This window comes from Tamandua tetradactyla, chromosome 3 (genome assembly GCF_023851605.1).
Source record: "Tamandua tetradactyla isolate mTamTet1 chromosome 3, mTamTet1.pri, whole genome shotgun sequence".
Classification (NCBI taxonomy): domain Eukaryota; kingdom Metazoa; phylum Chordata; class Mammalia; order Pilosa; family Myrmecophagidae; genus Tamandua; species Tamandua tetradactyla.
The window spans coordinates 183738896-183753214 of NC_135329.1; the positions used below are offsets into that span (position 1 = coordinate 183738896).

The window sequence follows — 14319 nt, forward strand, 5'->3', positions numbered from 1 at the left end:
TATACAGTGTATGGACAGATGAGTAAAAATATATGGATGAAAAATAAATAAATAATAGAGGGGATAAATTGGGCAGATTGAAATACTAGTGGTCAATGAGAGGGAGGGGTAAGGGGTATGGGGTATATGAGTTTTTTCTTTTTTTTTCTGGAGTGATGCAAATGCTCTAAAAATGATCATGGTGATGAACACACAACTATGTGATGATATTGTGAGCAACTGATTGTACATCAGGTATCTCTCAATAAAATATTTTAAAAAACCACACAAACCAATACCCATTGTTTAAGCCAAAGAAAAAAAAAAGGAATAACCAATACAAAAATGGCAATATCATATAGTTTAACCTAATAAAAGGATAAAGGAAGAAAACATTTTGAGAAAAATCATGTATTGAGATGGGTACCTATCTTTAAGTGTATCTGTACTTACCTAAATTTAAATACAGGTAAATAATAGATAGATATGTGTACATTTCTCAATTTTGCACCTCTCTTAATGGGAGTGAATATCAAAAATCTGAATAAAACACATATAATTCCGAAACTCTGGGCAGTCACAGGCCATGATAAAAGAATAAGCAAAATCAGATCGTGCCAGAAGGACTTACTTGATCCCCATAAGCATGCCGGCCTATGATGATGGGCTTCACCCATCCGCTCACGAGCCGGGGGATATTTTTGCAGATAATAGCTTCCCTGAAGACAGTGCCACCCAGAATATTTCGGATGGTGCCATTTGGCGACTTCCACATTTGTTTCAGCTTGAACTCCTCAACCCTCTTCTCATCGGGGGTGATAGTAGCACACTTGATGCCAACGTTATACTTCTTTATAGCTTCTGCAGCATCCTTGGTGACCTGGTCATGGGTGGCATCACGATTCTCTATGCCCAAATCATAGCTTGGAAGGGAAAAATTACAAGTGTAACTTTTCAGACAAATGAGCAAATTATAGACTACTACCGTATCTACCACAGGGATGGCACACACAGCTTGCTCTGCAGAAAATGAAGGCTCAAAATATACCTAAGTCTGCCGAAGTGTTAGCATTCGCACTCCCTTCACACAGATGGCTGCCAACTAAAAAAGCACCAAGAGATGCTGGACTGCTAGGTCAGGACTCCCTGAATGTAATCCGAGTTTGTCTAGCAGGAAATGGAATGGAAACCACTGTATGCTGCCCCTTTGCCCGTTTCTCACCATATAGAGCCAAGAACAGCTCACCAGCAACTCTTTTGTGTGGCTTCCTTCCCTATAATTAGAATTAAAATGTAAGTTTTAAGTATACTCTATTTTTTTTCCCTAAGTAAATATAATGTTTAAAAAAAAAAGTGATGGAGCATTAAAGGACTGTATATACTTTGGCACTAAAATGGCAGAAGTGTGAGTCTGTACCTTCTTTAATACGAGTAAGCATTAGATGAATGGTTCCCTAATTTCTGGGCAAGTTTTCTTTGTTCTGGAAACAAACCTTGCAGTTTTTTTGGATCAGTAATGGAATTTACCAACGCTTTTGTATACACTCGAGGGTTGTAGTTTAACCCATAACAATACCCAGAATGCAGGTCACGCAGAGCTAGAAACAATGATGGTTGTTCAGAGAGCACAGTAATGTATGTAATAGTTTGTCAAAAGCAAGAAAAACAGAACAACAAATGTAACAATTTATTTTGTTATTTAAAGCTTTAAAGAAAAGAATGCTTTCAAAACTTGCTGAATCATTAAGCCTCTGGATTTCTTTTTAGTTCTTGCATGTTCTTTTCCTTAGATGTTCCAATTCATGACGCAAACACAGAGATAGCAATCCTGATGCATTTCCAAATAAAAATATTTCCAAACTACTCCGACCTTAGGTAACTCATTTAACTTCACAAAACTACTAATTCTCTTATTTTTTTGTGCTGGAAATGCCGAAAACCTAACAAATGTCTGATCCTAACTCAAACAAGCACGGATGGCAGTTGAGGCATTTCTTGCCAAAAGAAACGGCCAGCAAATTAGTGGACTTTCGCTTTTCTTCTTAACATTTCTAAGAGAAAAGAACAAACAAACGGCCTGCTTACTGCCTAGCCTGCATACAGCAAAACAAACTAACCATTCCATTCCTTTCAAAAAGAGCCACAATTATTACACAATAATAGCAGCAATTTTGGAACAACCTAAAATTTGTTTGAGCCTCCAAAATTTCTTTATTCCCACTGACTTTTTCATTCAAGGCATGACAACTGCCCTTTATTATCCATATGCTTCCAGGATAAAAAAGCTCAATGCATCTTTGCAGCCAATACATGTGCAAGTTTCTGGAATACCTGTTGCCATATAAAGTTTTGAAACAGAAGAGAGCTTATAAATGCTCCTTCAATCCACTTGGAAGATTTTTTTTTTACACCTCATTTCCCGTATGTTTGGTCAGCCTCTGCAGATATTTGCTCCTTGTCATTGTTAAAATATAGAGATTGTTCACAACTTCAGCTTAGAGCAATTAAAGAGGGTGTCTAATAATATCATGTGAATTAAATGTCTATACCCAAGCAAATATCAGCCCCTCTGGATATGTTCTGAAGAATAATTCTTGGTCGAGGCAAACACATTGATCATTACCAATAGTTTGGCTGAAATGTATTGCTCAATGTTTTACCAAGTTAGTCTTCAGCTACTTTACCCTTGCAAAGATTCTCTTTCTACCTAGTTCATATGTACAAAGAGTACAAGCAAGTTAATCAAAGGAAAGAAATGAGAGAATTATGTAGAACTTTCACATCTCTTTCAAAACTCTTTATAAACATAGGGCAAAGGCTTTAGGATACAAATGTTCAAAGGAACTTCTCCCAGAAGGTGGGGATTGGATTAAATTACTACAAGGGTTATTTCTATCCTAAAATTGTATAAAAAAGACCAAAGATAAGGAATATACAGGGGAAAAAGTCCATTGACTATTTAAGTAGAGTGATAGGAAATAGACCTTGAAAGGATAAATTGCATTAAGTATATCTAACTGCTTCCGAAACCTCTGTATTTTTCTCTTCCATAAATAACATATTGTATTGCTCTTGGCAACTGACGGTGCTACTTATCAAAATAAAAATTTTACAAAAAACAGAAGCTTGGAAATCACTGTTTCACTCACAATTCTTAACTTCTGAATAATGTTAAGTCCAGTTTTTTAAACAATATTTTAAAATTAAAATAGAAGATTCATCTGCCTATACTGAAATCATTTAGATTATGCCTTCTGAGTTTGCCAGGAGTAATTCATTTACCTGTGCAGGTCCAGCTCCACATAGGGTAAAATGAGCTTTTCTTTAATCAAGTCCCAAATGATTCGTGTCATTTCATCTCCTTGCATCTCTACTACAGAACCACCATGGATTTTCTGGGACATTTTGATTTTGGTAAACTAAACCTTTAAAAAGAAAAGGGTAAGACACATGTCTTGTGATTTACTTTATTAGCAATAAAAAAAAAAGCACATTTTGGTGACTACTAAAAGAGCAATTTATAATAGCATGACTGCCTAAAAAGCTAATATTAACAATTGCATTTACCATTAGAATTGAGCACCTTTTCAAGGCAAGGAACTGTTACAAGCTGCCCATGTGGTTTCCAGGTCTACCCTAACAACAGCCCATTAAGATGGAAATTACTTCCCCATTTGACTTGATAAAAGAAACACAGCTTCCCCAAGGCAACCCCATTGGAATATGGGGGAGTCTGACCATGTAACAAGCCCTTAATGACCTGATCAACAACTGTTTGAGCAGTCTTATAAAGTGAGTGCTTTTCACAGTATCATGTTTATTTGAATACTTCCATCCAACTCCTCATTTTACCCGGTTCTCAGGCGGTGCAGAATGAGTGCTAGGATTTCCTCTCTTAAGAGACCGCTTTGGTGAAAACGACTACCCTGGAGGAGATTCAATAGGATTCTGTAGCCCCTGCTCAAGGAAACTTTAAAAGTGAAAGATGGAGAATTCCTGGTAGAGCTACGTTTTCCTAGCAGCAATAACAGACATTGGGGATGTGGAGCCCATACAAAAGTGATTTCTCAACTAGAGAAATCTGTATATAGAAGAGCCACTGCCCAGACCAAGCATGCCTCTGCAGTATTATAGGAACTTGGCTTTTCCTCTGTTTGTCAGCAAGGGATAAGTCGCTGGGTGGGAAGCAGAGGGAAGTGGAACTGTTCCAGTAAGAGGTTTCACTTTGAGGAATAGTGGGGGTAGTGAATACAAATCAATCTGACTCTCAGAAAGGGCAAGGGTGGAACATTTGGAAGAAGTGAAACTGTGAGGCTTAAAGAAAGGCCATGTCCTCTGCTTGTTCCTGGAGAGGCAGAGGCCCTGAATATGCTACAAGAATCTCTTCCTTCTCCTGATGCTATAAAGGAAACTTTTTTTTCTAGAAACACAATTGCAAATGCTTTAGTCCCCTTAAGTTATAACAAGGCCTAGAAAAGTCCAAAGAATTGACCTTAAAAAAATTTCATAAGAGGCATATAAGCAGTCTCTCTTGAAAAACTGGGCTAAAGTAATTTTGACTTGAAATAAAAAACGTACTAGTTAGCAGACAGTACACCTCAGTTCCTCATGACAAGGCAGGATATATTTCCAACCCCAGGCTCCTTTTCACTTCCCAAATTTGCAAAGCTAGAATCATGCCTACTAGGAGGTTCCCTAGGCCTTACTGGGGAATCATCTGGAACCTAATTAGAATGAGATAAGTGAACAAACTGGTATGAATAAGTGAGTGAAACATTACTGCACTAAGGGTAATTAGGGAACTGGGAGAAGGGAGAAAATGGGGAAGACAAAGGCATAGCCTATTACTATTGGAAACCTAGAATTTTTGTATTTCTGAATATGATCATGTATGTACAATACCAACTATAGATTCTGACGCAGAATCTAGAGCTCTAAGAGAGGGCTCTAAAGATTACTTTCAGTCATGTTTGATCCCACTTTCACATCTGCCCTTAGTTAAAGCAAAACAAAAATGAAGTAGTAAATTTATCTTGGTCTTGATACTACATTTGACCTATTGTTATGCAAGAGTTATAACTTGGCTATTCTTTCTTGATGGCAAATATAGTTAATAAAAGGTCAAATGCACTTAAAATTGCAAGACTGAATTATAGGTTTTCAGTTCATTCTTTCCTTCTTAGTTAAAGCAAACATTTTCTGCAGTAGTAATCTTTCTAAAACTTTTAATGGATAATTAAACATTTCAAATTTTCCTCAAATATGCTTCCATTACATATTTCACAACATTTTAACTAAGAAAGTGAAGCTTTACTGTATATCCTGGCCCTACAATGTAAGGCACTGTTTTATTTCTTCTCAATTTGAATTCCACGGGATGGGCATTTTTTAGATTCCCACTAAATTTACTTCTCAACTCTTGACCTTCCTTAGATTTTCTGTCTCCACCCCAACCCTGACTTCAGAAAGAAGCACTTTTCCAAGCCATAAGGCACCAATTCATTTAGTCTGAAAGCAGCTGAATTCCAATCTCCTGACATACTTGTGTAATTCCAGAAAATAAACCTAGAATAATACAGAGTATATTAAGAAAGGATAAGAAAGGAGGGCTGTTTTTGCTACTTAATATTATTTTTATCACTCCTGAGTTTTTTTTTCCAGATTTCTTTTTAGCTGAGTTCATGAACTACAACAGTTTCTGGGTAAAAAGTCTCTTGCAGAAGACACTAGATTAAAAGAAACAAGGAAACCGTTCTAATTTGTTTGAAATATTTCTGACTCATTCCCTTGCAACAACCGGTCCCCACCCACGAGACCAATAATTTCTGTATTGCCACAAGAAAGAAGGTACAGAAGAAGGGAAAAGGTTAACTCTCACCTTTATAACGAAACAATTCCTAATCACTCCCAATACTGCGCAACCTTGCAGACTCAGCTGAATGAAATTTATCTCCTAAGACAAAGAAAAAAGGGCAATTAAAAGGTTAACAATACACCTCTGGTCAAGAGGATTCAGTTAAGTTGTTTTAAATACAACACAACCCGGTTCAAAGTACAGTGCTGAGTAGTCCCAGTGGGGCAAAGGGCAGTTTTAGGTCCGCAGGCTGTAGATCTGGGCACAGTAGGCGCGCCCGCGGGAGTGCCCTGGGATCCAGGTCCTTTAGCCGGGTTTGCGCGTCCTGGAGCGGCGCTGGGATCAGCAGGCCTGCAGTAGTCCTAGCGGCTGCTGTGCAAAAGGGCCGCCACCAAAGACCGCTCAGTTCCTCCACCAGGAGCTACCCACGCCCATCTGTCCCCCTCTCCAAAGCCGCGACATTTAATTTAAACTTCCGGCTTCGGGATCTAGCGAGGGACTGCAATAATCTAGATCCGGGCTGTGGCGTGTGTCCCTTCCTTACCTTCCACTCCGCCCCCGAACGCAGCGCGGCGGCCCAGCGAGCACCCCTTCTGACAACAGCTTGGCGTTCCGCCCCCTTAAGCACCCTAGGCGGACGCATCCAGCCAGTGTCCAGGCAAGCTCCAGCCACCTGAGCTCTCCGTCCACGCCCAAGTCTAGAGCTTTCACTCTTTGCATCCAGCTCCCCACTGCCGCACGCTTTTTCCTTCCTACAGCCAAGACTCGATCGTCGGCGCTTGTTTGCAACCTCCAACCGCTCGATTTTCCTCCCCGCGTGCAGATCTGGTTTTCAATTTAATTTCTGCTTATAAGTCACTGCAATGACTTCCCCGCCGCCCGATTTCTCCCTCCCATGCCCAAGAGCGGGCCTTCTAGCACGTCCAGGCATCAACACCCTCCCCTTTCCCACGCCCTTCCTCGCACCCAGGCCGTGCCTTTTTCGCACTACAACCGTCTGCGGACTCAAAAGCCTTCCCTCACAGCCAGGGGTCGGGGTCACCCCTGGGAGCCTAGGGTTATCTGCAAAAGCAGAGGTGCAGGGGCGCCGCTGACACTTACGCTCAAATCCAGGAGGACACGCAAGTAATCCCCGCGTGGCACAAGCTGTTTGCTTACAAAACCGTCTCTGGCAAAACCCGGGAACGTGCAAACTGGGAAAGGCTTTTCCTCTTCCCGGCCTTTGTCACCTCCCAGGCCCGGCCCCCTCAGCCCACCTCCTGTTGCCCCGCCTCTGAGGCGCCGCCAATCGCCGCGCGCCAACCCCGCCCCCCAAGTGAGCTCCCGAAACAGGGGGGCGGGATCCGCGGTGCACCCAGCCCCAAGTGTGCAGTAGGGGAAGGGGTTGTCGAGCCGTTCCCTCTCATCACGGGCTTCCCCCAGGCGGAAGGACGCGAATGCCACCTGCAGGCAGGACAGTGTCAGGCATACACTCGGGTATTCTGAGACCTCATAACTAGCGGCCTGCTGGGCGCAGGACCGGTCCGCAAGGGCGCGCCAGGCACTGTAAGAACAGAGGCTCCGCGGAGTGCGTTTCAGGTCGCCAGTAAAGACAAATGGGGAACAGATCACCTCGGAAGGTGGTAGCCCATTGGGGTCCCCTTCCCGTTGCGCCTCGGGTGTGCGATAGACTGCAACATGCAAGAACATGGAAAGAGGCCTTTGAGAGAGGGAGGGCTGGCAAGGCGAGCATGGGGGTCGTCTTGGGGGCTTCTGGAGAGGCATGCCACAGTAAATAATTCCTCTCACCGCCAGTGACCAGGGCTTTATGGCTGCTGTAAAACATAATTCCAATTACCTCATATAATAAATAACCTCTGGTTGTTATTTGCATTAGAAGTTAAAGATATGTTGAGCAGATAATTGTAAAGTATTGGCAAAGTCTCTTGAGGGATAGGAGAAAACATATGGAAGTATTAAACTTTACCACTGGAAAAATCCCTGATACTGTCTCAAACATTAGGGACTCCTAAGTCACTAGGCCAAGCCCTTGACCTTGAAGCTTGCTCTAGTGAGACTTATTTGTGTAGCAGAGAAGCTAAGCCTGCGCATAGATATGCCTATGAGTTACTTCTGGAGGACCTCTTTTGTTGCTCAGATGTGGCCTCTGGCTCTAAGCCCAACTCCGAAACTACAATTATTACCCTCCCCCCAGGCATGGGACATGACATCCAGGGGTGAAAGTACCTGGCAAAGTGGTATATCACTCCCAGGGATGAGCCTGGCCCTGGCATGGTGATATGGACAATGCCTTCCTGACCAGAAGTGGTAAAAGAATTGTAATAAATTAGGTATCAGAGGCTGAGAGAATTCGAATAGCGTCAAGAGGCTGCTCTTAGGCAAGCTTCAGTTAGATATTGCTGTTTATCATGGTTTGCCAAACCCTAACCAAAACCCTAAATAACACCTAGGGCTCTATCTGTGATTCTACAAATGTTCTATGCACTATGATTACTTTCCAGAAAACTACAACCTCCAGATAAATTCACAGAAAAAGCCCGAGGGGCCAGCCTCTCCAGAACATCAACTAGCTCCATCCCCCTGTCCCATAATGCAGCCCCTTTCACCATGAAAAAGTATTTCACCAAATACCACTAAATATTGGGAAAAGATCAAAGGAGAAGGTGGAGTTATAACAGAAAAGATAGGATTTAACAAATGAATATGACTTCTGAGTCATTCTATTGATATTTCTTTTAATCTCCAGTGCTTTGGAGCAGCTAGAAGGAAAAACCTAAAATTGTGGAACTATGACACATACCAAACTGTGAAATCTGATATGTAACTGATTGTTGCAGTATGCTTTGAAATTCATAGCTTTTTTTGTATATTTGTTATTACTCATTTTTTAAAAAAATTAAAGGGGACAAAATTCCTATAGAAAAGAAAAAAAGCTAATGAAAGTGGATTTTGGACGCTAGAGGGCACTGGTTTTTTAACGAAGAGAAAAGGAAGAACGCATACAACAGTGTTGGGTGTTGACTTTTATTGTTGTTATTGTTTTTAGGTTGTTGATTTTTGAGGTGGGTAAGCAACCTCCATTTATTCCTATAGAAATGATTACAGAGAGTATGAGCTTGTATTTTCATCTCCAATTTCAGGCTGTAAGTCACCTGAGGTTTTAAGTTTTATTCCACATTAAATCAAGTTCACATTGTTTATTACCCCTTGCCTACTGCTAAAAGTGAGCATTTATTCCTATCCATGTTCCAGTGCTGATTTAGGGCAGCCTTCAAAGATACATACAATATGGGAAGATGAAAGACATTGAATACAGGTGAGGAAAATGAGGCAAAGGGAAAAAACCCAGGAAATTATGAAGAACCAAGGTGAGTTAATCACAAGACATATTCTCAAATCCTAAACATCTCTTTGCTAGAGATGGGCTGCAAACTTATCTTGAAGGCCAATGTGGTAGGAAAGGTGACATTAATGGGATTTGCAGCATCTACAATGATGTTTTCCAAACTAATAAAGTAGGATCTCTTTTTTTGTAGATTCCTAGAACTGACTTAAAATAGTACTTAAATATATATGTACGTATGTACATAAAACCAGATATATATTCCAGATATATATTCCTTTTACCAATAGCTGTTATAAAAGTGTAAAATAACAAATTTATAGACAGAATGGCTAAAACCAAAACTACAAAACAATACATTACTATTAACATTAATTAAATGTAACGTGATGTTTAACTGAAATTAAAGTACTGCTTAGGATGTAAATATAAAGCTCACTGTTTAGATGCATATCCTTTTTCTGAGCTTCCTTCTCCCTCACTTATTATTTATATGTATCAGTGTGAATGCAAAGATTACTATTTCATTGCTTTTGTTAGTTATTTTGATGCTCATGTGACCCCTGACTTGGTCCCTGGGAGCCCCTTGAAGATGTTCCTACATCTTTTTTGTTGTCTCACCATCTTTGAGCACTTCCTTAACTTGTGGTACGATGAGTTCTAGGCTCATACTTTACTTTCACTCTTGCTTCAGCCATTTCTTCAGGAAATGGCTCTTCACTCTGTTTCCTTCTGATGAATAATTATAATAACAGCATAACAATTAAAGTGGTTTTTTTTTTAAAATCCTGGTAGATATTTTATTCAGAAGGATTTCTGTCAAAAGAACAAACAGCTAAAGGGATTTTACAATTTCTTGTAATAAAATAAATTCCTCTAATTGTCTTACATAAATATTGTAACACTAGTATCTGTAATCTTTCAAATTGCTTGTACTTCTCAGTAGAAATAGTCAACATGTTCAGGTGGCTTTAATATTTCTTTTGAAACATTTCATCTTAATATTTCTAATAATAAGTCCTCATTTCTTTACATTCTTAATCTGGGGCAGTTTTATTCATGAGTATTTTAACACATGGAAAATAAGTCAAGGTGGAATATTAAGGTAATAATTGACTTAATTACAATCGTAATGACCAAAGACTTTAAAATCATTTTATTTCTTCATCAATATTTTCTCAAGAAGCATTTCTGTGAAAGGGACAGCTTGGTAAATGAGTTTTGAGAGTTTTTAAGCTTAATAGCTTAAAATAGCTTAAGCTTAATAGCTTAAAATCATTTGATGAATCATTTGAACTGATTCATCAAGAACAACAGAAAACCATAATGTTAAACACCTCCATGTGTTTGACACCGTCTTGGTGTTTTATGGGAGTTTTATAATGTGTGAGGGATTGTTTCCCATGTAAATACACCTCTTAGGGATTCATCCACATGTTAGTTTGGACCATGAAAATACCCATAAGAGTTAAACACAACTATTTGAAAGAACTTTCATTTCTTGCTAGTTATGTGCATATGTATATATGTATGTTTGTATGCAGACACAGTGTTCTAGTTTGCTAGCTACCAGAATGCAACATACCAGAGACAGATTGGCTTTTAATAAAAGGGGATTTATTTTGTTAGTTCTTCAGAGGAAAGGCAGCTAACTTCCCACTGAGGCTCTTTCTTACGTGGGAAGGTATAGGATAATCTCTGCTGGCCTTCTCTCCAGGCCTCTGGGTTCCAACAACTTTCCCTGGGGTGATTTCTTTCTGCACCTCCAAAGGCCTGGGCTAAGCTGCGAGTGCTGAGATGAGGTATGCTGAGATGCTTGGGCTGTGCTATCTTGCGCTCTCTCATTTAAGCAGCAGCCAATTAAATCAAACATCATTCATTGCAGCAGGCACGCCTCCTAGCCAACAGCAGATGTAATCAGCAACAGATGAGGTTCACATACCATTGGTTCATGTCCACAGCAACAGAACTAGGTGCCTTCACCTGGTCAAGTTGACAACTGAATCTAACTACCACACAGGGGTTCTTTTAAATTTAGCTTGCCTATTCTATTGGATGCCATGTAATAATTCAATTAGTATACCACTTTTCTCTTTTAGTCAGTATAGCATTTCTTGACATAATTTGTCTTTTGTTGGCCAATGATACATTTTAAATACTTGCATATTGTTTGGCTCCAGTATTGGAGACATGAATTGAAACATGGGCCATGAAATTTGTCAGAATTTGGTTATGAGACATTCACCTGAATAACTAGAGAATCTCATACATGTTCTAAGGTGTTTATGTTTTCGTTTTGATGATCTAAAAATAAAAATTGGCCAAGAAGATTATGAGAGAGTGAGCAGCCACGGTGATTTCTGGATTTGAGGTTTGAGTGACTGGGTACCCTTCAACAAGGAAGTGATATAGAAGGAGTCACAGATTTGATGGCCAAATAGTAAGTTAAGTTTAAGGTTCATTCAGCTTGAGATCCCTATGGGAGCAAGATGGAGATGTTCAGGAGGCAGTTTAATCATATATATCTGGTGTTTGGGAGAGGTGTCTGATTTGGGAATCTCCAGTATATATTGATAGTTTTTGAAGTCATGGGGCATATGAGATCATCAAGGAGTGTAGAGGCAGAAGAAAGTCTGCAGGGAAAACTCTGGGAAACACATCTTTAAGGCCCAGGTGAAGGTAAAGGAGATAACAAAAGAGACTGAAAGGGATAGACTGGAGGGAGGGTGGTGAGTAGTAGGATTAGCAAAGCTTGATGTCATGGAAGCTGAAGGAAGAGAAAGTTTCCATAGCAATGAGAGTATAACAGAGATATAAAAAAAGACAAGACTCTTAAACAATCTTGGCAGGTAGGAGGACCTCATGAGATTGCTTTTAGTAATGTGGTTCTACCAGAATGATTCTGGTAGAAGTCATGCTATAGAGGATTGAAGTGTGAATGGGCAACGTGGAAAGGGAGACCAGTAAAAAACGCAGATTGTGAAGTGAAGAAAGTGGTTTATAGAGTCTTAGTAAACATGTTTTGTAAGTAAGCATAAAGTCTATTTCATAAAATCTTAGTAAACATACTTTTTCATCCTTTGATCCTGTTTCTCTTTTGTAGGGAATGCAAGGATGTTTTTAAAAATGATGAAACTCAGTTGTGGCTAGGATGAAGTGAAATATTTTCTCACACTGCATGTGAAATCATAAATTGGTACAGCCTTCCTAGAACATGATTTGGTGGATATTGCAAGCACATTAAAAGTGACTGATTTCAGGCCTGGGGTACAGAAAGTTTAAGATGAGCCTGGTATATTTTGGGGAGCCAAAGAAGTAAGGAAGTATTCAAAAGTCATGGAAGCATGTCAGAAGGACACAGGAGCCAGCTAGAAGGGACTTGTATTGGCCAAATCAGGGACAATTTGAGCACTGAAATGAATACTGGCAATAATGAATAATAGCGCACTGAAAAAATATGAAAACAATGAGTCCAAACTTATACTAATGAGCATAAAGAAAGAGAGAAAGAGAAGAGAAAGTTAAATTTTTTTACAGTAAAATACAACTAAAGCATATAGTAGGAAATAAAAATAGTACCATCATGTCACTAATTAACTCAGACAAGAATCATAAATAGATGCTTGGATGAAAGTTTTTGAGGAAAATATATTTAATACAGACTGAAATTATCTCCCTACAGATGTTACCAGACAAAGGTGGTGAGTTCTCTCCCAATGTGCTCAGTGACCAATTCCTGAGACACCGGGAATTCAAAGAGAGAAAAAGCTTATTGCTAGGTGTGAAGTAGGAGAGCAGATGGCTTATTGCCCCCACAATCTGTCTCCCCAAACCTCAGTAATTCTGATGGTTTTATAGTATTAAATGATGGGCAGGTTTAAGGATAATGAGGACAGTGGCTCCAAATGATGTCATTAGAGGTGATTTAATTATTGAGTAGGCACAAACTGGTTAATGCTTAGTTACAGAACATGTGTAAGGAAATGGCACCCTTAATATGATTGTGGGCATGACTTTTAGTATTATAATGAGGTATAGGTGACTTACAGGTTAAAGTCTAAGCTAATACACATCAGGCCCAATTTGGTTAGATTCAGTTTCAGTTATCAAGATAACTTTGGACTTGGGTGGGTTAGTTCTGGGCTGACCCAGAACTAATAAACATTAGGGGCAGTCATTAGTGATCACAAGACTCCAAAATTGAAAAACTGGATAAAATGGGTACAAGCGAGGGTTGGTCACAAGGTTTTTAAAGTCATAAGGGTACAAGATAAAGGCTAAACAATCATTATTAGAGATCAAGGCAGTTGGATTGCAGTTCAGAGGTTTCAGGTATTTCCCTTTGTCTACTCTAATATACAAGAAAGGAGAAAAGGACTATCTATGTAATGACACTCATAATCATCCCTTAAATCCTAACTTCTTGGTTTCACAGATAAAATTCAACTGGAATTATTTTGATATCTAGCATAAGGAGAGACTCTAAAATGATTTTTTCTCCCAAATTGACAGCCAGTTTCCCATCTTTTTTCCATGTAAATATGATGTTAGATGGTGAACTTCTTGATGACATGGATTGTGTCATGTTCATAATTTTATATCTAGTACCTACCAGCCACAGTGTCTGCCAAGCATTCAAAAAAGTCTATCAAATGGAAGTTTCTTTTTACTACATATTGAGTTTCTATATACATTAGGGTCTTCTTGACTGGCTATTTATTCTATGATCTCTGGATCTGATTTTACTTTTTTGTAGGTTTATAAAATATTTTAACAACTGGTAGGCTAATTATAAGAGGGACTTTTTTGTTCCTCTTTTTTTAAAGAAGGCAGAGACTTGAGCATGTTTATGGGTTGAGGGGGAAGAGCCACTGGAAGAAAATAGAAGGTATCCTACAAGCTCCCAGAGGAAACAAGAGAGGGTGGACTGCTGTGGGTGGGGGGAGAGGAAGGCAGGAGGATTTTTGCTGGGGAAGAAGAGGCTCCTTTCCCCAGAGATGGAGGAAGGAAGAGGTAAGCCAGCATAGATGTGGATGCAGGTTGTAATGGGGGTGGTTAAGTTGTTATGGGTCACACCAAATAACCTCTGCATTTTCACTCAGGTAGAAAATGAGACTCTGTGGTGCAAATGATAGTCAAAGTA

The 14319-nt window shown here is 39.6% G+C and overlaps 1 protein-coding gene across 3 annotated transcripts in view; it reads right to left on the bottom strand.

Moving 5' to 3' along the window:
- Positions 1–14319, bottom strand: part of IDH1 (isocitrate dehydrogenase (NADP(+)) 1) — a 34804-nt gene that overhangs the window by 14806 nt on the left and 5679 nt on the right. Inside the window, exons 1-4 of one of the 3 annotated variants that reach the window (XM_077154917.1) lie at positions 6935–7068; positions 5858–5932; positions 3262–3404; positions 611–902 (exon numbers count right to left, since the gene is read on the bottom strand). In XM_077154917.1, coding sequence (XP_077011032.1) covers positions 611–902; positions 3262–3383 — 414 coding nt within the window. In that variant the 5' untranslated portion in view covers positions 3384–3404; positions 5858–5932; positions 6935–7068. Of the gene's footprint in view, positions 1–610; positions 903–3261; positions 3405–5857; positions 5933–6377; positions 6422–6934; positions 7069–14319 lie in introns of those variants that run through there. The other 2 variants (XM_077154919.1, XM_077154918.1) reach the window with 2 other exon arrangements.